The sequence below is a fragment of the Stenella coeruleoalba genome (genome assembly GCF_951394435.1).
Source record: "Stenella coeruleoalba genome assembly, chromosome: 18".
In the NCBI taxonomy this organism is placed as follows: domain Eukaryota; kingdom Metazoa; phylum Chordata; class Mammalia; order Artiodactyla; family Delphinidae; genus Stenella; species Stenella coeruleoalba.
The window spans coordinates 67,167,557-67,188,731 of record NC_137164.1 but is presented as its reverse complement, the minus strand read 5'-3'; the positions used below and the strand labels follow the sequence as shown (position 1 = coordinate 67,188,731).

Sequence of the window (21,175 nt, the reverse complement as noted above, 5' to 3'; positions counted from 1 at the left end):
GCGCTTCCTTCCCTCGGGGCGCATTTCACCAGCAGCACCTTGGGCTTTGGTTGGTGGGGGTCACCACAGCTTCCTGGGACCATCCTAGGCGGCCAGGGCGCAGCAGGGTGAGCCTGGGGAATTGCCAGAACCTGGAGCCTGAGTTGGGAGTGTGTCTGAGGCACCTGTGCACCTGGGCTTCCGGCCACAGCCTAGGACAGTGAGGGAGGACACGGGGAGTCCCTTCAAACCCCGGAGGGGCTGTTCCAGAGCGTGAAGTCAGCCACCTTGGGGGAGCAACGACGAGGTGCCGAGAAGGAACTACTCCCCAGCTGTTCACACCGATCCTTGGATTTTTTTTCCCCTGGGAAACAAAGCTCATTTCACTGTTACATGGTTAAAAATGCAACCACCCTGACATGGATGTAAAAACAAACAAACAAAATTCACACCTGAGGTAGAAATAAACCACATTGTGGCTTCTTCTGAAATTAAGCTTTGATAAGACTGGGTGGGGAGGGTAGGTGGAGAGAAAGCCGAGGACAGGCACCCAGCTCCTGAGGCAAACGGTGCACGTGAGTGTGTGTGCACAAGTGCACATTTTAGCCAGGCATCAGGTTGTTTTTAAGTCCCTTTTCCAGAGATCAGTAACAAGGGGCCACATTTCTGCATAGCAATTCGTGGAATCAGATGCTGCCTCCATGAGCTGGGATCTTTTACTACATCTCTTGTCATTGTGTACTGTCTCTGGGCAGTTGAGCTGGAGCAACTACTCAGCTATGGGACAAGAGAATTTTCTCTTCAAGTTTCTTTCCCCAGACAGATCCTAAGAGGTGGTCTGTACCACTTTACAGATTTATTAAATGTCAACGAGGTGACTTTTGTAACAGTGATGCTTTGTACTAATATACCAAACATACCCAGCCCAAGAAAAATACAAACCCCACAGCTGCTTTCTTAAAACTCTCATGCCAATTCTGAAACCAGATACTATTTTTTTTTCCAGATACTATTGTCAGTTAAATAGGAATCAAAAAAGAGGTTTCAGGTAGGTAAATTAAAAACGAAGTTTCAGTTTCTGGAAAGAAACCGTTAACAATGATTGTCTCCAGGGGAGAAAAGTCAGTGACTGAGGATAAAAGCAGACTTACTTTTCTCTATATTCTCTTGTCCATTTTGAACTGTTTACCATGTGCATGGATTACCTATTCCAAAGAAAAATTTGTATTAAAGTAAGTGAAAATTAAATATTCAGAATCTAAACTGAAACTGTGAATACAGACTATCCCTGTTAAAGTGCTTTTTCTTAAACCTTCAAAATAAAGGGAAACAAGCTCTGCTATTTAAAAAAGCCCTCCCTCCTGCACCCCCCGCATTTCAATTGCTGTGTATAATTCCTTTGAGGAGCAGAGTAACCATGTGTGGGAGTTAAAAATGCATTTAATCATTTCCCCCCAAATTTGACAGAAGTGTGGCAAGGAGGGCCATCTGTTTTATTTGAATGAGAAATGACCCAGCATTCTGATTTCAATTAGCCTCTTTGTAGCTTTATGTCTGAGCTGGTTCCATGGGTAACAGTTCAAACTAAGTGTAGAGAGAAGCTGGCCAAGTTCTGCCAGTGCTGATTTGTTTTAACAACTGTCAATGAACATAGAACAAGTGTACAAGACGATGTTGCTGGAAGCACATTAAAATGCAAAATTTTACAGAATCAAAACCCCACATTCTGGAATCTGAGAGCTAAACAAAATATTGAAATAGTGTCTTTATATCATTATATCAAATAATTTAAATATTTAAAATCAGTATCACTTAATTCTTAGTTTCAAACGACAAATATACACCTACGACATGCAAAAGTCCTGTTATGCCGCGGGCCTGAACCGAAGATGATACAAGTAATGGTTCCTGCCCTTGAGAAGTGTGTGATCTATTTGGAAGGATAAGCCTGCAAAGTTATACAATAATTTGAGTAATATTTAAGACAATAATAGAACTGTCAAACATCAACATCAGTACTGAAAATATTATTATGAATTCTGAGGACGGAAAAGGAATACTTTAGTCAAAGGCTTTATATTGGAAGGGACACACACCGCAGGTTTACAAGGGTGGGTGCACTCCCTCTAGAATGGTCAAAGGTAACCCAATGATGCAACACTGCATTGGTGATGGTCCAAAGCCACTCCCATAGCTCTAGGGAAGCCAGCCTGAACCTCAGCTCCAGTTGTCACTGCCTCCCAGGGTGTGTTTGTCAAAAACACCAGATTTCTGGGCCCCCATCCTGCACAGGTTGACTGCCCAGTTCTCTGATAAATTCACGTAATGGGTCTCAAGGAAGTCATATGAATGGGGGAGGGGGAGAGTCATTTTTGATGGCAGCTAGTTTGTGCAATTACTGACATGCAATTTACTGGAAGTGTAACTGATCCACACTTTCCCACGGCACTCAGGTGTCCCCAGTCCTTACCATCTGCTTTCTTGATGTCCTTGTGACCTTGGTTCTGCAGCTTCAACAGTTTCTCAACATGTCCCTCCTCAAGGAGTCGGCCAGTTCTCCAAAGCCACATCATCCAGGGCAGAGGAGTCATGGTGGTGATGGCCACTGAGAGGTGACCCTGTGGCAGGGCCCTGGCTCAGCCGCAGAACCACGGGATGGATTCTGAGTCCCCAGCTCCTTCCACCCGAGCACTGCGGAAGCAGGAAACAGGGAACTTTCCACAGTGCGGCTAACCCAGCCCCACCTGCTTAGTTTACTGCTGTACATGAGACAGTCCCAGTCAACATGCTGCAAAACGGTTATTTCTTAACTCTAGGAAATCCAAATTAAGACAATGTAATCATAAAGAAGAAGAATTGCTAGTCATTGTTAATGTACAGATCATAAAAACTGATTTTTAAAAAAAATAAAAAATACTGTATTTTGAAAAACAGGTAAAAAATATGAAATTCTTAATGGTAATGCAGTAAGGCTCATATTAACTACTATACTTACATAATTTATCTGGCTCGATATGCATGATTAAAATTTCTGTTACTGCCTAATAGTGAAAAATTTTAGTTTTGTTACAAAGCCCAGGAGACTGGAATTTCATTTTGCTCAAAACTCAGAAAGTATTACATTAGCAAAAATCAGTAAAATCTGATATAATAGTATAAATCATTAAAAACACCATTGGTAAATGGATTTACAGAATCTCCATGAATATGCAATGAAGATGTTTTTACAATATTTATTAAGATAACAATTTTATAAATTGAAAGACTCAGAGGCACATAGTTTAAAAGGCCAATACCATGGGAATAATGAAGTCAACACAGAAAAGAAGATATGAACAGTTACAACCAAGACAAGATTTTTTTAAAAGCCACATCCCCCCAATACACATCATACGAACTATCCTTCAAAATTACCATGATAAAAAGTTACTTCCTTCAAAGAAAAATAATTCTTTCCACCTACAAGCCTAGAAAATCCTATTTACAATGAACTGTCCTGTATTTCATCAGTATTGTTTAATATGGCCTCTTCTATTTTGTCACTAGAAGTACTGAAAATTTTATAGCTATTATATTTACAAATACACATAATATTTAAATTTGCTCTTCACTGAGAACAACTGAATATATACTTAATCAAATCACAATACAAATGTTTTAGTGTTGATAATACATTCTGTGGAGACAGGTGTATGAGGAGAGCTGTATTTAGAATTATGTTGTTTCTGAAGGATTACTAGGCCAATAAGTCTGATAAAACTCAAGGTAGTCACAAAAACAGGTCTTCGTTGATGAAGAATTTAATTTATTTCTGTTTTAACTGGACACACGGGGCTTCTTCAGTCAACCTTCACCACACTGTATATTTTGGTAACAAACCAAAAGCATGCAAAGAAGCCAATTGTTCCTATAAAAGAAAAAACAAAAATAAATCCCTTTTCAAAGGCAGCTTCATGATTTACACAAAAATACAGGCTTAAAATGATTGGTTCCTTAAAAAAAGTCACAAAACTATAAATCATTACTTAACAGGAATATCCCATAGATCCGTGAACTTTTTTGAAATATACAGAACTATAAACTACAGAATAATTCAAATCAAATTTCTTACAGAAATTGATAGAAAAAAACTTTTTATGCTATAAGATTATTGAAAGCTTTCTGTAATATATTCTTTTTCTTATTACATGGAAAAGGCTAAAATTGAAGATGAAAAGGATGCCAATTTTACTTTTCTATTTAAGAATATTTTCATTTTTTTTCCCCACGTCTTTTTTTGGGAGTATAATCGCTTTACAATGTTGCACTAGTTTCTGCTGTATAACAAAGTGAATCAGCTATATGTATACATATATCCCCATATCCCCTCCCTCTTGCACCTCTCTCCCACCCTTCCTTAAAAAACTAAAAACAGAACTACCATACGACCCAGCACAGCAATACCACTACTGGGCATATACCCTGAGAAAACCATAATTCAAAAAGAGACATGGGGCTTCCCTGGTGGCGCAGTGGTTGAGAGTCCGCCTGCCAATGCAGGGGACACGGGTTTGTGCCCCGGTCCGGGAAGATCCCACATGCCACGGAGCGGCTGGGCCCGTGAGCCAAGGCCGCTGAGCCTGCGCGTCTGGAGCCTGTGCTCCGCAACGGGAGAGGCCACAACAGTGAGAGGCCTGCATACCGCAAAAAAAAAAAAAAAAAAAAAAAGAGACATGTACCACAGTGTTCATTGCAGCACTATTTACAATACCCAGGACATGGAAGCAGCCTAAATGCCCATCGACAGATGAATGAATAAAGCAGATGTGGCACATATATACAATGGAATATTACTCAGCCATGAAAAAGAAATGAAATTGAGTTATTTGTAGTGAGGGGGATGGACCTCGAGTCTGTCATACAGAGTGAAGTAAGTCAGAAAGAATATTTTCTTATCACAAAATGGAAAACTGCCATTTAATTAATTCAACATATGATGTGAATGGCTTAAATATCAGAATATCAGATTCACAGAGTAATTAAATGGGGATACTTTCTAAGTACAGTTAGCAGGAAGGATCAGTTTTCAAAGAATTATAATAAAATAACTCAAAAAGATTTTACAATGTGTTGAAAGTGATATGATTAGAATAGTAACAAAGGCACACCCCCTCTGAAATGAGAGGTGGTGTGGTACTGGAGGACAGAGCAGCTCTGTCATGAGCTGTGTGTATCATCTTTGGATTAGACACCTGGAATCTCCAAGCCCATTTCTTTATCTTATTTAAGAGGGATAATTTTATCTGCCCTATCTCCACAGACTGTTATTACAGTAAATGAGATGATTCATGAAAAAATACATGCCTTAATTTTCAGGTGCTTTCATCCCTCTAGATTCCAAAAAATCTGAATGCTAGATAGGTGACAAAAATGAGGCTCCAAGGGGTTACGTAACTGTCTAATGGCCTGTGGCTGGTAAGAAAGGCCAGAATTCAAATTCACTTTTTCTGACTTCAAGTGTAGTATTCTTTTAAACTATACCATGCTTAGATTTACTAAACATAAATTCAGAGACTCTGTTTTGCAAGAGAATATATATTAAATTGTGAAACTAACCCTTTTTTTTTTTTGTTTTGTGGTACACGGGCCTCTCACTGCTGTGGCCTCTCCCGTTGCGAAGCACAGGCTCCGGACGCTCAGGCTCAGCGGCCATGGCTCACGGGCCCAGTCGCTCCACGGCATGTGGGATCTTCCCGGACCGGGTCACGAACCCGTGTCCCCTGCATTGGCAGGCGGATTCTCAACCACTGCGCCACCAGGGAAGCCCGAAACTAACCCATTTTTAAAGCTGAGGCATAGCTTTTTTTCCAAGATTACCCCCTGAGAAATAGTCAATAGGTAGGGGTGCAGAAGAATACAGAAGGAGATATATACATGCCCCTTGTGGAAGCTTTATCTTTAAAGTTCCAACAGTTTTCACCATTGTTTTAAATGTAATATAAACAGAAAGTATTAAAGTAGATTTTCTAAGCCAAGAGACTATACATGGGCCATTACTACAGAAGTTATGAATGTTATTATTCTCACATCACACATGTACCGAGTACCTACTCTGTGCACGTCATGCACACTGTGTGTGTTTTGGAGGACACACAAATACACCTTTTGGATATTCAAAGGGTCATTATTAAGACTTGGGAAGAGGTTGGGGTTAACTTTGGAAAAGTAATGGTGAAAACATAAATATATTTAAACAATCTTATGGTTAGCAAGAACTTCAAGATAATAGAAGGTATTTTAAGATGAGAAAAAACATTTTATCATCATACTAGCAACCCTAAGAAAGTTAAGTTTATTTTGTTCTTAACAAAATACTGCTAGTATTTTATTTTGTTCTTAATATTGAATAGATATAGTGTACATACTAAAAGTGGTATCTTTCCTTATGTGACAGAACAATTATTTTGTCTTGTATAATAGACTGACTTAAATAAAAGGTGTCAGTTCAGAGTCCTGAAATAAATATGGATGTCCCCACTTCAGAAAAATGCAAGACACTGAAAGGGCTCAGCACTCCTATGTAGAGAACCTTTTCCACAAAGTGAAATACACTAAAAGTTACTGGCTTAACTGGTTGATTCAATTTGATGTGGCTCCAGAATTTAGATTACAAAATTTGTTTTACTCTAAGTAAGTAAAAATATGACACTTTAAATATCAAGAACAATAAAGTTCAGGTGATGGTTAAATTATCTTTATAACATATGCCTGGAAAAACAACAAGACGTTCACCAAGATCATTATTTTTTGTGTGTAGCAAGGAATAAATTACTCTATATATGCATGCATGGACACAAATACAGATGCACAAAAACAGTAATCCTTGTTTCACAGGCTATTACTGTTTTACAGACATTTATTAATTAAGACTTATGGCTATGGACCTAAATCTATCACATAGCATCAAGATATGCACCCCCCAACTCCTACCCCACTATGTCTGACCAATGAACGACCTGCAGTACAGAATTGATGTAAGTGCCTAAAGCTTGTTACATACTGACATAGCAACAGGGGTACTTCAAAACTCTACCTAATTTTCTTAAATGTTAACAGATGAGTAAAAAATAGAAAAGTTCTAATTTTTTAGAAAGTTTTTTTCTGGGACTTCCCTGGAGGTCCAGTGGTTAAGACTCCGTGCTTCCAGTGCAGGGGGCACAGGTTTGATCCCTGGTCGGGGAACTAAGATCCCACATGCCGTGAGGCCAAAAATAAAAACTTAAAAAAAAAAATTTTTAAGTTTTTTTCTTTTGACTCCTATATTTCCTCACATAGCATGCAACACAATCTTAGATAAAATTTTAGATGTACATTTTTTATGACAAAGAAAGGTCCCTCCAATCTTTTTTTTTTTTTTTTGGTGTAGCCCTTCCACAAATGCTGACCAAGCACCCACAGGGCTCTGAGATACAGAAAACTTATCTAGGTAGACAGAGAAGATATACACATAGAAATACCAATATAAAGCACACTGTGTCCCATTAGGTACTTGGATTTTAAAGTGGAGATATAAAACTGTAGTTTAAAACTTCTGGAATAAGGGATGTCCTATGATTATCTTTTCTTGATATCATTTATTCTCAATCTCATCTTGACTTCACGGCCTCAATTTCTACTTACTCCTAAACTTAGGTAGTTAGAGCTTTTTATGCTATTTCTGAAATGAGCAGAAGCACGACTGTTCCACTAAGCGATTAACAGGGGAAAACCTTGAGAACTACTGGTTGAGATGCCCCTGTACTTGCAGCACAACAATGGACCCCGTTTAGTCTTCTCCCTTAGGTTCTGTTTTCTCACCTTCGGTTTACCGATATTCACCTCACAGGGAGGCAGACCAAACTATGCTTAGCTGCACTCAAAACTAAATACAGGAGCACTGAGTAGCCACAAGCTTTCATGCAATTGTAATTTGCCTAAGAACTTGTAATTTGGATGCAAGTTAAAATAATTGTAATCTGCCTAAAAACTTATTGACTAAAAATAACTCGTTCTAATTCTTACCTGTAAAAAGAAAGAAGATCAAAACCATTATCATGGTATAACCAAAGTACAGAATTGTACTTGCTGTTCCTGTGATTTGCAGTTTTGAAAAGAAGTAGTGTATTGCATATATTAAGAAATAAACTGCAGTAAAGCCACTGGTAAGGAATGAACGCCATTGCCAATGATAATCCTGGGTAGAAAAGAAAAAAATGAAAGATCAAGAAATACTTTCCAATTAATAGATAACATGTACTGGAATAAAGTTATAAAGCAAACATAGCTAAGTGAAATAGCACCCCAAATCTAATTTTTGCTATTGGTTCCAGTCTCTTTCTCACACTGAACTTTGCTAATTTCTCTCCTCACTAAAGGTGCTGAGAAGCACCCTCTACCTTTGATGGAACTACTTAAAGACTGGCTAAGAACGTTTAGAAAAATCTTAAACAGTTTATGAATAATGAAGCATTAGGCTATATTTTAAAATGTATGTTTCCCAAAAAGAAAAGAAATATACGAAGAGCTTAGTTACATAATTCAAAATTAGTATTACTTATAGTCTAGTCATCTCTATATTAGGAAGATTATGCTCAAAAAAAAAACCTGGTTGAAACCCATTTTTAGTTATTACTAACAATTTATATAAGGTAGGTTTTTAAATACAGCTTCTCTTACTTTTACATAAAGTGGCTTACAGCTTAGCAAGAGATCTTCTAAAAGATACTTCACTATCTTACCCTTTGGAATATGTAAAAAATATATATATTTCAAAAGTACACCAAGATTAGAAAATCCTAAAGAATCCACACACGAAAATTTCTACAACTAATAAATGAACTCAGCAAAGTTGCAGGGTACAAGATCAACATGAAAATCAGTGTTTTCATATACTGACAATGAACGATCCAGAAAAGGAAGTTTAAAAAATTATTCCATTTACAGCAGCATCCAAAAGAAAAAAATACCTAGGAATAAATTTAACCAAGGAGGTGAAAGACTTATACACTGAAAACTACAAAACACTGCTAAAAAAAAATTAAAGATGATTTAAATAAATGGAAAGCCATTTGCTTTTATGGATCAGAAGACTTAATATTGTTAAGATGGCAACACTCTCCAAAGCAACCTACAGATTCAATGCAATCCCTATCAAAATTCCAACAACCTTCTTAGCAAAAATGAAAAAGCCAATCCTCAGAGTCATAGGAAATTGCAAAGGGCCCTAAAGAGCCAAAATAATCTTCAAAAAGAAGAACAAGGTTGGAGGACTTACCTTTCCCAATTTCAAAACGTAAAATGAAGCCATGGTAATCAAAACAGTGTGGTGTTGGCATAAAAACAGCATATATACCACTGGAACAGAATTGAGACTCCAGAAATAAACCCACACCATCTATGGGCCAATGTGTTTTCAACAAGGTTGCCAAGGCCATTTAATAAGGAAAGAATAATTTCTTCAACAAAAGGTGCTGGGAAAACTGGATAGCCACATGCAAAAGAATGAAGTTGGACCCCTAACTAATACCACATACAGAAATTAATTCAAAATGGATCAATGATCTAAAACCATAAACTTGGAAGAAAACATGGGGGTAAATCTTCACGACCTTGGATTTAAGCAATGAATTCTTAGAAACAAAAGAAAAAATAGATAAATCGGACCCTCTAAATTAAAAGTTTGGTGCAAAAGACATCATTAAGAAAGTGAAAAGACAGCCTACAGAATGGGAGAAAAAATTTACAAATCATGTATCTGATAAAGGTCTAGTATCCAGAATATAGAAAGAACTCTAACAATTAAACAAAAAGATAAACAACCCAACTTACAAATGGGCAAAGGAATTAGACATTTCACCAAACAAGATACCCAAGAAAATATGCTCATCATCATTAGTCATTGGGGAAATGAAAATCAAAACCACAGTGAGATACCACTTCACACCTTCTAGGATGGCTATACTTTAAAAACCCAGAAAATAGCAAGTATTGGCAAGGATGTAGAGAAACTGGAACACTTGTGCATTGCTAGTAGGAATGTAAAATGGTGCAGCCACTGTGGAAAAAACAGTTTGATGGTTCCTCAAAAAGTTAAACAAAGAATAACCGTATGACTCAGCAATACCACTCCAACATATATACCCCAAAGAACTGGAAACAGGTACCCAAATAAATATTTGTACACGAACATTCATAGCAGCACTATTCACAATAACCGAAAGGTGGAAACAAACCTAATGTGTATCAATGAATGAATGAATAAACAAACTGGAGTACATCTATCTATGCAATGGAATATTACTTGGCTATAAAAAGGAATGAAGCACTGATACATGCTACAGTGTGATGAACCTTAAAACATTCTGCTAAGTGAAGGAAGCCAGACACAAAAGTCACACATAATGTATGATTCCATTTACATGAAATATCCAGAACAGATAAATCTGCAGAGACAGAAGCAGATTGGTGGTTGCCAGGGTCTGAAGGGGAGAGAAGAACGGGAAGTAACTACTTAATGGTATGGGATTTTATTTAGGGTTGATGAAAATATTTTGAGACAGAGAGAGTGGGTGCACAACACTGTATATGTAGTACGTGCCACTGAATTGTTCACTTTAAAATGGTTGATTTCATGTTATGTGAACTTAACCTCAATTTTTTAAAAAAGCGTCTCAAGTTTAACAAAGTCAGATTTTATCTCCTGTATAGAAAACAACTATAAAAGAATGATTTAACACAATCTAAATCTTTAAAAGTCACCTAAGGACACCAACACACATCACCATGTTGCCAAGTATATAACTCATAACAATGTAATCTCTGAAATGTTTTAATGAATTTTTCCACTTAAAATGTTTATTTTCACTGAATTTTCAGTCTACCAGTGTCTGTATCACAAAAAAAGAATATTAATTTTAAAGTCAGACAGTTAAAGAATAAAAATTCAGCAAAATGTGTTATTCTCAGGAAATTAACATTTTAAAGTTAAGCTCTAAATAAATAAATATACTGAATTAGGATACTATCTTAATTCAATCTTAAAGAAGGCTACATTCGATTTAGGAATACAGGTCAATTTCTACCTTAATAACACATATTTACAGAAATCACTTCAATTACAGTTAAGTCCCCTACATATGAACCTTCAAGTTGAGAACTTTCAAAGATGCGAATGTGCACCTGGTTCCAGCAAGGAACCAGCACCTGACCTGTGCCATCAGCGTCAGGCGTGAGTGAAATTGCAGCTTGCCCTCCGTCTCCTGTTGCTGACGATCCTTCAGCTCTACCATCTCCCCCTCCCCCTCCCTCCTCCAGTCAGTAACTCTTCTTGTCTGTTCACTTGATGCCAGCCCTTGTACCCCAATTGTTGTATTGTACTACTGTACTTTTCAAGGTGCTGTACTGTAAGATTAAAAATGATTTATTTTTTCTGTTTGTTTTTTATGTATTATTTGTGTGAAAAGTATTATAAACCTATTACAGTACAGTACTATATAGCCGACTGTGTTAGTTGGGTACCTAGGCTAACTTTGTTGGACTTATGAACAAACTGGACTTATGAACGCGCTCTTGGAACAGAACTCGTTCGTATGTAGGGGTCTTACTGTAATAGTATTCAAAGTGGCCTTATGCCAAAATTATAAATACTGTCCACAAATTAACGTAATTGAATATTGCTAATACATACCTCTGCACATAGGTGGAAATAGCAAAGAAGTATAGTTGCTTCAGAACAGGTAATAACCAAAATGATAAACACCAGGAACAGGAAGCCAAACATGTAATACATCTGGTGTGACCTATAATCAAACATGTCAAGATGAAGCTATAAATATTTTCTCTTTGACACAGTAAATGACACAATCTTCTTCTCATTTTTCTTGAACTGAAAATGTTTGCTTTTTGTCCCAACTAATCAAAGACAAATTCTCGTAGATTTAGACAGTGATGGGGCAGGGGCGGGGCAAGGGGAGGAAGGATGCAGCAGTGCTATTGGACTCTGCCTTCCTGTTGAGGGAGAACCTAAAACTCTTATTTATTCAAATACGCTTAGCCAATCTGTCTACTCGTGAGTCAGACAAATTTGATTAAAAAATTAATATGAAGACAGAGCCAAACTAAGAAAAGGTTACATTTGGTACATATTGTTTCTTATCATATATGATAAAAATCAGTTGAATTTGGAAAAAACACTAACGGTCAGGAATGAAAGACAAGTTCTAATTACTAAAAAGCTCCAATTTAGTTCTGACAATGCTACCTGGAACCTTGGCACTTTCTGTAACATATGTCAATGCGATCAAATAAGGATCATGATATACTGCAATGTACACACCCTAACAGTGAGGCTCGAAATTGCCACTATGTGCTTTCCCATTCGAACAAGAAATCAGAGAATGAAGGGATCTTGGGATAAGAAATGACTTTGTGATTTTTCCCCCCCTTTAGCTGTACCATGCGGCTTGTGGGATCTTAGTTCCCCAGGCCCTCAGCAGTGAAAGTGCAGAGTCCTAACCACTGGACCACCAGGGGATGCCCAAGAAACGACTTTGAAAGTTGTCTAGCTCAACCCTTCCTCCAATGCTGGCTTGAATACACTCTATCAAGAGCTCAGAGCATCTCCTCTGAAGCACTACAGATGACTTATTAAAGAGCACAGATTTGGAGAGATTTAGGTTAATTTTCTGCCATATAGAAAATGTAGCTGTGTGACACAGGCAAATTACTTAACCTCCAAAATCTCATTTTCACCTCTGTAAAATGGGATAATACCCACTTTACAGAGGTCTGAGAATTAAGTAAGAAATAATAAGCACTTGATTAATAATAACTTATCACAATTATTCTTTCTCACACTGAAAAGATAACCTTTGTCTCTTAAGATTTCTGATAATTGGAGAATGGCTTACATTTATCAGGTATAAATAGTAATCCATATAAACAAAAAGAGAAAGCTAGTACTACATATAATGGGAATGGGAATAAGAGGACTTGACTTAGTCCTTAGCTTACCAAATACTATTCAGAATGAAGAAAAGCTGTATAAAGATGCACCCAAAGGGCAAAATCCCTCCCATGATAATACCAGGTAACGGCTTTGTGTAGAAGGACTGCTCAGGAATTTGACGTGGAATCTGATTGGTTCGAACTGGGTGTTCAATGGCCTTCAGAAAAAAACAAAAGAAAGGATTCATAATTATATATCTATAATCTAGTACAGAAAGGAAAAAATTCTTCTCTGTACTAGATTATTTGCCTGCTTTTTCTCAGCTTCCATGATGACACGAATGGCGACACAGTCTACCTGAGTCATCCAGATGACATTTGTATTTAGAAGCAACAAACCAGATACCATCAGGTACAATATTCAGTCTGTCTTCTGGAACAAGCCACCACTGTTTCCAGCAGTGATCCAATGACTAATGGCTTCAGACAAAGTAAGGAATACACAGAAGGAGATAATATAGTACTCAGAAAATAGTACTTAATAAAAAGGTAGAGTTAAGTTTTTCCTTTTAATTACATACTTGCTGTAAGAAATCAGCTGGTTCTGAAACTGTGGTCAATGTATTTTTTTTGGAGATGGACAGTGTCATCTTTATTAAAATTGCTCAATTTTACTAAGACTTAAGAACACGAAGAAGATAATGAATGGCTCTATGAAGCTTTATAATCCTAAATTATTGGTGATGTTCTCAATTATTCTCCCTTTCGTAACACATTACATGGTAGTATAAAAACAAATGGAACCTAAAGTACCTAAACATAGTTACATAAGAGGAAAAAAGAGTACATATGCAGAAATTCATTTCCTTGCAAAAAAGTTCAAAAACATACTTCTATAGGTTTTCTGATGACATATCAAAATTTAAAACTTGATATTCTCATTGAGATTATACTCCTGTGGACTAGATTATTTTACATGTAGGTATATGTGTATATAGGCAGAGACCCACTAAATCGTTCTTCAATTTTTATATTTTTAGAATTTTAAGTACTTATTTAATCTATTTAATTAAAAAAATTTCAAACCATATCAGTTTACTACTTATGCTATATAGATTTTAAGTCATGAATTAAACAAAATGCCAAAGAACTGAAAAATCTTTTAGTAGCCTGGCATGGTAGGTGCAGTGGAGACTCTGAAGTCTCTTAAAAGTCAAAGTAGATAAGTTTCTTCCAAGGTTTTTCCAGGTCCCCTCACAAAGTGTACTACACTACGTAATTTCTCTTAACCTTGTGGAGATACTTTCAGAGGAGAGCAAAGATAGCGAAGTGGAGTTAGAGGAGGACACTGAAGAATTCTCATTTTCCTCTTAGCGTGAGGTTAGAAAGGGGGCAGCAGAGATGGAGACCGAAAGACTGGAGGGAGGGACTGAGACTTGATTATAATATTTCTTAAAATCAAATATTAGCAGGTAAGCATATAAAATTTATTCCAAAGCTACATATTAAAAAAATTGCTACTCTTACTGTATAGTCGCTTTTCTTACAGCTTCACTTCCTAACCCATACTCAGTTTTACCCAGTTTACTTAGTTAAGTAATATAGATTAGAAACACTATGGCTAAGAAAAAAATGCATGTACTTTTTAGGTTAAAAAAAAGTAATTATTTTTAATGTAACACATTCAAATTTTTCATTAGTTTAAATTAGCATTTCATTTCCTATTAATCCATTTTAGCTTCCATTTCCATTTACTTACAAAACTTTGAAATCTAAGTTTACATCCATAACCTCTCTCTACCACACTCTTCTGAGTACTATTTTAAGAAGGACTGCAGTCAAACTAGGAAGTCATCAATTTTCTATGAAATCCAGATCCCACAGGACTAGTTTGTATCTTTTAGATACCTATGTCTTTTAAGGTGGCACATGCTAACTTCCACAGTTGAGATTCATTTGAATAAGTTAACACCTATAAACTTACATTCTTCTTAAAACCAAAGTATGCACCAATAAATGTTAGAGGCACAGATATGCAGAACCAAAGAGCCAATATGGCAACCAATGTCCCGAAAGGAATAGATGCTGAAGATCCTTCTCCCCAGAGAATCAGATTCATTATAAAGAAGTCAGCAAACACAATCCTGAAAGACACAATAGGTTTTTGGGTAAAACCTGACGTGGAAGCAAAATGATATAGTAGCAATCATATGTAGTTAATATCATGATTTCTGTGTTATACACAAGGAAAGTGGAACTGCTGAGCCATAGGGTATGTGAATTTAAAACTTCAGTAGAAACTGCCGAGTTGCTCTTCAGATTGGTTTTGCCTGACTTAAACTCCTACCAGCAGCTTATGAAATTTACCTCTTTCCATATTTTCATCATGCTTGGGATTGTTAACTTTGTTGTTTTAATTTGCATTTCCTATTGACAACTGCAGCTGAGCATCCTTGTGTTTGTTGGCTTTCTAGGCTCCGGAAGCGCAGGCTCAGCGGCCACGGCTCACAGGCCCAGCCGCTCCGCGGCACGTGGGATCCTCCCACACCGGGGCACGAACCCGCGTCCCCTGCACCAGCAGGCGGACCCCCAACCACTGCACCACCAGGGAAGCCCCACTGCTCATTTTTCATTTGGGTCGCAGGGCTTTTGCAAAGTCACATATGTGAGTTATTTATATACGCTAGCAACTAACTCCTTGTTAAATACCTTTCTCCTAGTTTATGACTTTTAAGAACCCAAACATATGTGTACTTCGTCCCTTTCAGTCATTCTTCTATGAGCACATTTTTAAAACATGGCTGTAATAATACTATAATCACTTCTGTATACCGCCCCCCCACACACAGTTTTTAATGTTATCAAAGTGATCAATTTTTTCCTTTACCTTTTGTGTAACTTAAGAAAGCCTTTCCTAACCCGGGCTCATAAAAATACTCCTCTAAATTTTTGTCTAATTGTTACACCCGTTACATTTGGGTTTTAATCCACCTGGAACTGATTTCATGTGTGTGAGGTAAGAAGAGAATTTTTCTCCCTTCATGTGGAAAATCCATTGTCCCAGCATCATTTTACATTGTTCCTCTGGTTCGTGATGCCATGTCTAGCATGCTTCTGTGTATACATGGTCTACTTCTGTGTTCTCTATCCTGGCAGCCACAGGACCCCTCCAAATGCCTTTGCAACACTTGGTCTTCTCATCAGGTAACATGGTGAATTTGTATGTATCTCTAACAAGCTTTGTAGACTTGTCATATGGACTGTCTCTATTTTGAGAAGTTACTTCAGGTGTTGCAAAGTTTTTCTGTTGCTAATACTCCTGTGAATAGTCTTTTCCCCACACAACTACCACTACCATTAAGATGTTTCACTTGCAACTGGTGGTATTCATAATCTTGAAATATTGGCTGATATCTAGCCATTTTGCCCAACTCTTTTACTAATTCTACAAGTTTATAGCTCAAATTTGTTTATGTTCTCTGTATACAAATTATGTCACCAATAAATAATAATATAATCTCCACCTTTCTTTTTGTTTCATGTCTTAATGTAACTAGAACTTAAATAACTGAAGTCCTAAAAGTGATTTATGAAAATGTCTCTAGTGTTTCATCATTAAACGATGTTGGTTTTGAATCAGAGATGAGATTTTTATTAATAGAAGGGAGCATTTCTCTCTCCATTAAATTCTTTTTAAATCTGGAAACAATCTTTAATATTATCAAATGCCATTTTGCTGTGCCTACCGCAATAATTATATGCAGGTGCTTATTTATAAAAAAAATTTATGAATTGATTTCATATTATCAAATGATCCTTCTTTTCCTAGATGAACACCAATTCCCTTTGCCCTGGGGACTTGGGTTCTTGGCTCTTCTCCTCTCTACTTACCTCATCATCCCCTGGTGAACACCTGTTTTTAAGGGTGGGATGAAGATGATAAATCAGAGAAGGTTTGATAAGAGATGTAAAAAACTAGCATAGGATAACTTCTGTGAAGGCAAAAAGGAAGGAGTTTCAAGGAAAAGGTATTCCAATGTTACACAATGTAAAGAGGTAAAGACAGGGAAAATGGTTTCTAGATTTGAAAATGGGAACATCTTTGGTAACCTCAGAGAGAAGTTCACTAAAGTGATGTGGGAAAAAGATTACGTGGGTTTACAATGTAAATATATGCTAAGAAAATCAGAGTAAGGGAGTATAGACTATTTTTTCAAGGCATTTTGTTGAAAACTGAAAAGAAAGACAGTAGACTAGAAGATGCTTACAGGAAGCTCTTTTTAGAATATGGGAAACGTAAGCATATTTGTAGGAAGAGATGAAACACGTGACCAGAACACAGAGAAAGAGAGAAATGGATTATGTCAGAGATTGGGGGGATGTTTGAAAGGCAAGATTCCAAAGGAAATTGTGGCTGACAGTCTTGGTAAGGAGGGGCACTTCTTCAACTGCCAGCAGAGGGAAAGAAGACAAAGGATATGGCTTGAGGAAAGCATAAAAATTTGAATAGAACATGAATGGCTGAGAGGCATGTGAATCTTCAATAGCGGTGAAAATCTGAGACTATTTAACCCAATCATGTCTAAAAATGCCAGCTATTCTTTCATTTCTGGCCTGCAAATGGAACAGTCCTGGCTTCAAGATTTAACCCTTGGCCTACTTTATTGCTGCTGATTATTCAGAGGCCAGTTCTTGCCCTCCATTAATCTGTGAGCGGGGGATAAACTGGGTTGTATTTCTAGGACCAGACACACATCAGATATTTGATATCAGAAACTATCTCCCAAAGCACCACAGATGTTCTGTTTTTTTATGTTGGTGGTTGTTTTTTTCATTTTTGGTATATGTTACTCTAATCTAATTAATGGAATACGCTTAAAAGTAGCTATACTCATGATAAAAATCCGAAAATGTATGCCTGCCTGAACGATCTTCAGGTGAGGATTCATTTCTGTGATTAGGTCAAAAACTTTATACGCAGCCTTACATGACAATATGCCAGACTAAGAAACAGACTTTTAAGAAAAGGAATATAAAATTTCTCATGTCTAAAGGTACCCTTTCCAGATAAGACATGTAGTTGCCATTCTGCAAATGTTTATTAAATAGTCACTATTTAAAAATTAAATTCATTTTCTGGGGTACATAGAGACAGAAAAGATTAGACTTACAGGCCAGAAATTCTGGGAACTAAAATATGACTATGTCAAGCAAGTTATTATTGAAAAATTCACTTACCCAGGACAAAGAAATGATGTTAATAAAACGTTTGTTTTCCACTTCTCACCTCCAAAGGCTGTAGAACAAAACAAAAGTGGCATTGACATAAAGACTTTTCTTCAAAGCAAACCAAATATCCATACCTCAGGTCTGGTATCGGACAAATTAACAGACAGCACTGGGGGCCTATTCGTAGAAAATGACACTAGCAAATGTCCTAATACTCCCTAATCAAATGATCCAAATCAGAGATGCACATCACAGGACTGCCCTGGATAAGTCCCGCTCTAAAGATTGTTTCAGCATAAAATAAATCTAGTGTCAAAGGAAAGTCATCCAAACCAGTTTTCCTTTTCTAATCTTTTTTTTTTACTTCAAAACAAAACAAACCCTTAAATTCTAACCCAGTTTTAATTAATGGGACTAGATGGAAAAAGGGTGCACTACAGATTCTCGTTTATCTTGAGGTCAGTTTCAGAATTTGTTATAAAACTAGGAACCCTCAAGCCTGACATGCAACACACTTCAATGTCCATAGTAGGTCTGAGTCTCCAGGATGCCTCCAGCACTGTAGTTTCAGGTAGGCCGTGGGTGGCGGTGGGGAGATCAGTGTGTAGGATCAGGTGACCAAGAAGAGTAGAAGGGTTACGGCCACTTGACAGAACAAATTTACTTACAAACTTTTTACTCTCCTTTGCCCCTCTCTATTTTTTTTTCCCCACTTTAAAAAAAACAATTAAAAACTTAAGTCTCGGGCTTCCCCGGTGGCGCAGTGGGGACGTGGCAGGTCCCCCCTGCCGATGCGGGGGACGCGGGTTCGTGCCCCGATCCGGGAGGATCCCACATGCCGCGGAGCGGCTGGGCCCTTGAGTCATGGCCGCTGAGCCTGCGCGTCTGGAGCCTGTGCTCCGCAACGGGAGAGGCCACAACAGTGAGAGGCCCGCGTACCGCAAAACAAAAACAAAACTTAAGTTTCTAGAGTAAAAAAAAAAAGAAAATACACCTCTGCTTGGAGATAAAAGTTGGAGATAAAACTGGCTGAGATCTGAAAACCGCTTTGATTTTTAAAAAAAGTTTTAACAATTTATAAGCAATTTTAAGTACTTCTTGCCCTAAAAGAAAACAACAAATTATATATATATGATTTGAATTCATAGCATTACTGATAGGCTATTGTGAAATTATGAGTTTTGGGTTTAATACAACTCTACTCAAAATCCTCATATATTTTTTGAAACATTAAAAATGCTTCTATAAAATGAAGTATTTTTTGACTAGGGCCACATGACAGTGTGTCTCAGAATGTTCTGCCTGATTAATATGCTACTTAATCTGCAGCTAGGAGAAATGAAGGACGGAGAGAAGATGAAGGGGAGGTGTGTCTGTCGGGCAGCGAGTACGGATCAGAACTCAAGTAGAGGGAACGGCATGTACGAAGGCAGGTGCACAGGCTGACTGAGGAACTCAAAGAAACCCAGTGCACAGAAACAGTGAGAAAGGGGGAGCAGGCAGGGGTCCAACCGTACCTCGTATGTGTTAAAATACATCTGACCACCCTAATCCTATGTCTGTTAGAAAAGAATGAAAGAATAAAAGAACTCTGACAAAATTCACAGAAATTAAACACACACACACACACATACATGAATATAGAACTTCACATACTCTATGCATCTAGCAAAGTCTAATATTTCTATTTGGGGTTGAGTCTAGCCAACCACACATTAAGGCACCTACGTAATCCTACTGTGTTTTAGGGTTATTCCCTAAACCTTATTCCTATCAGAAGGCCTTGGGCAACCCTAGCCCTGCGTCAGCATCTCCCTGGCATTTAAATTCACAGATTACCTATGGGACCGTCTCAACGTGACTACAGGATTCCTAAGCAGGGCAAACTCTGGCATTTACTGACCCCAGCAAAGTTGCTTTCTAAGTCATCTAATCATATCCCCATCCTTACTCTGTGGCTCTGATCCTTTTTTTCACTGAACTTTATTTTACTTCTGGAAAGCAAGAATACAAGAGAATGCAACAAATCATGCTACAAAAGTAACTTACTTCAGGGCTCTTTAAAACTGTGAGATCTTAATTTACTCTAAGTACAGTTCACTTTTATAAATATTAAATTGATGTAAGTACGACCTCTCTCATATAAGGTATTCCTGTATATACTACTTGTTTTTTAAAAATTTATTTATTTTATTTATTTATTTTTGGCTGCACTGGGTCTTCATTGCTGTGCGCGGGCTTCCTCTACTTGCGGTGAGCGGGCTTCTCTCTGCAGTGGCTTCTCTTGTTGCAGAGCACGGGCTCCAGGCGCGCAGGGTCAGTAGTTGTGGCGCATGGGCTTAGCCGCTCTGTGGCATGTGGGATCTTCTCGGACCAGGGCTTGAACCTGTATCCCCTGCACTGGCAGGCGGATTCTTAACCACTGCACCACCAGGCGGATTCTTAACCACTGCACCACCAGGGAAGCCCTGTACTACTTGTTTTAATGAATAAATCAGTGATACTCGTATAGTTTTTCCTTTATTACTCTAAATATGTTTCTATGAATGTAGCAAATCTAAGTTGTTCAGCCAAACCTGTGATGTCAAAACTTAAGGAGGAGAGACAGGATGATGGATAAGCAGCACCCAAATCTGTCTAACCCACTGTTTAAGCATGTCTGAACGAGCAAATCTCCGGACAGTCATCCACTTCACAAGCTTCATTAAATAAGGATACACACCTCTAATACGTATTGTTTAAAGAGCATCAACCGCCAGACACAAAGGCTCAGACAACTAAGGCAGCAGGTTAGACTCCTGATCTGAACGCCCAGCGGGGTGGCTTTTACTTACACTTATAGAATCTGGCAGCGACATAGCCTGCAGGAGTGCCCAGCAGCACCCATAAGACCACAGCACAAGTCATCAGTGCTCCTCTGTTGGCAGGTGACAAAAATCCCAGGCAAGCAAAAACTAAAAAATAAAGTTATGAATTTTATTATGGTTTCCTTTGAAGTGACAGA

The 21,175-nt window shown here is 37.7% G+C and overlaps 2 protein-coding genes across 2 annotated transcripts in view; both read right to left on the bottom strand.

The window, feature by feature from the left end:
• The window catches only part of CLYBL (citramalyl-CoA lyase), a 300,835-nt gene extending 297,779 nt beyond the window's left edge, over positions 1-3,056 (bottom strand). Inside the window, exon 1 of the transcript XR_013824823.1 lies at positions 1,131-3,056. The gene's annotated coding sequence lies outside the window, so the exon portion shown is untranslated. The remainder of the gene's footprint in view (positions 1-1,130) is intronic.
• A 140-nt stretch (positions 3,057-3,196) lies between these two features.
• The window catches only part of TM9SF2 (transmembrane 9 superfamily member 2), a 57,676-nt gene continuing 39,697 nt past the window's right edge, over positions 3,197-21,175 (bottom strand). The window contains exons 11-17 of the mRNA XM_079902837.1: positions 21,006-21,125; positions 18,181-18,238; positions 14,927-15,086; positions 13,009-13,160; positions 11,684-11,795; positions 8,020-8,191; positions 3,197-3,886 (exon numbers count right to left, since the gene is read on the bottom strand). Coding sequence (XP_079758963.1) covers positions 3,819-3,886; positions 8,020-8,191; positions 11,684-11,795; positions 13,009-13,160; positions 14,927-15,086; positions 18,181-18,238; positions 21,006-21,125 — 842 coding nt within the window. The 3' untranslated portion in view covers positions 3,197-3,818. The remainder of the gene's footprint in view (positions 3,887-8,019; positions 8,192-11,683; positions 11,796-13,008; positions 13,161-14,926; positions 15,087-18,180; positions 18,239-21,005; positions 21,126-21,175) is intronic.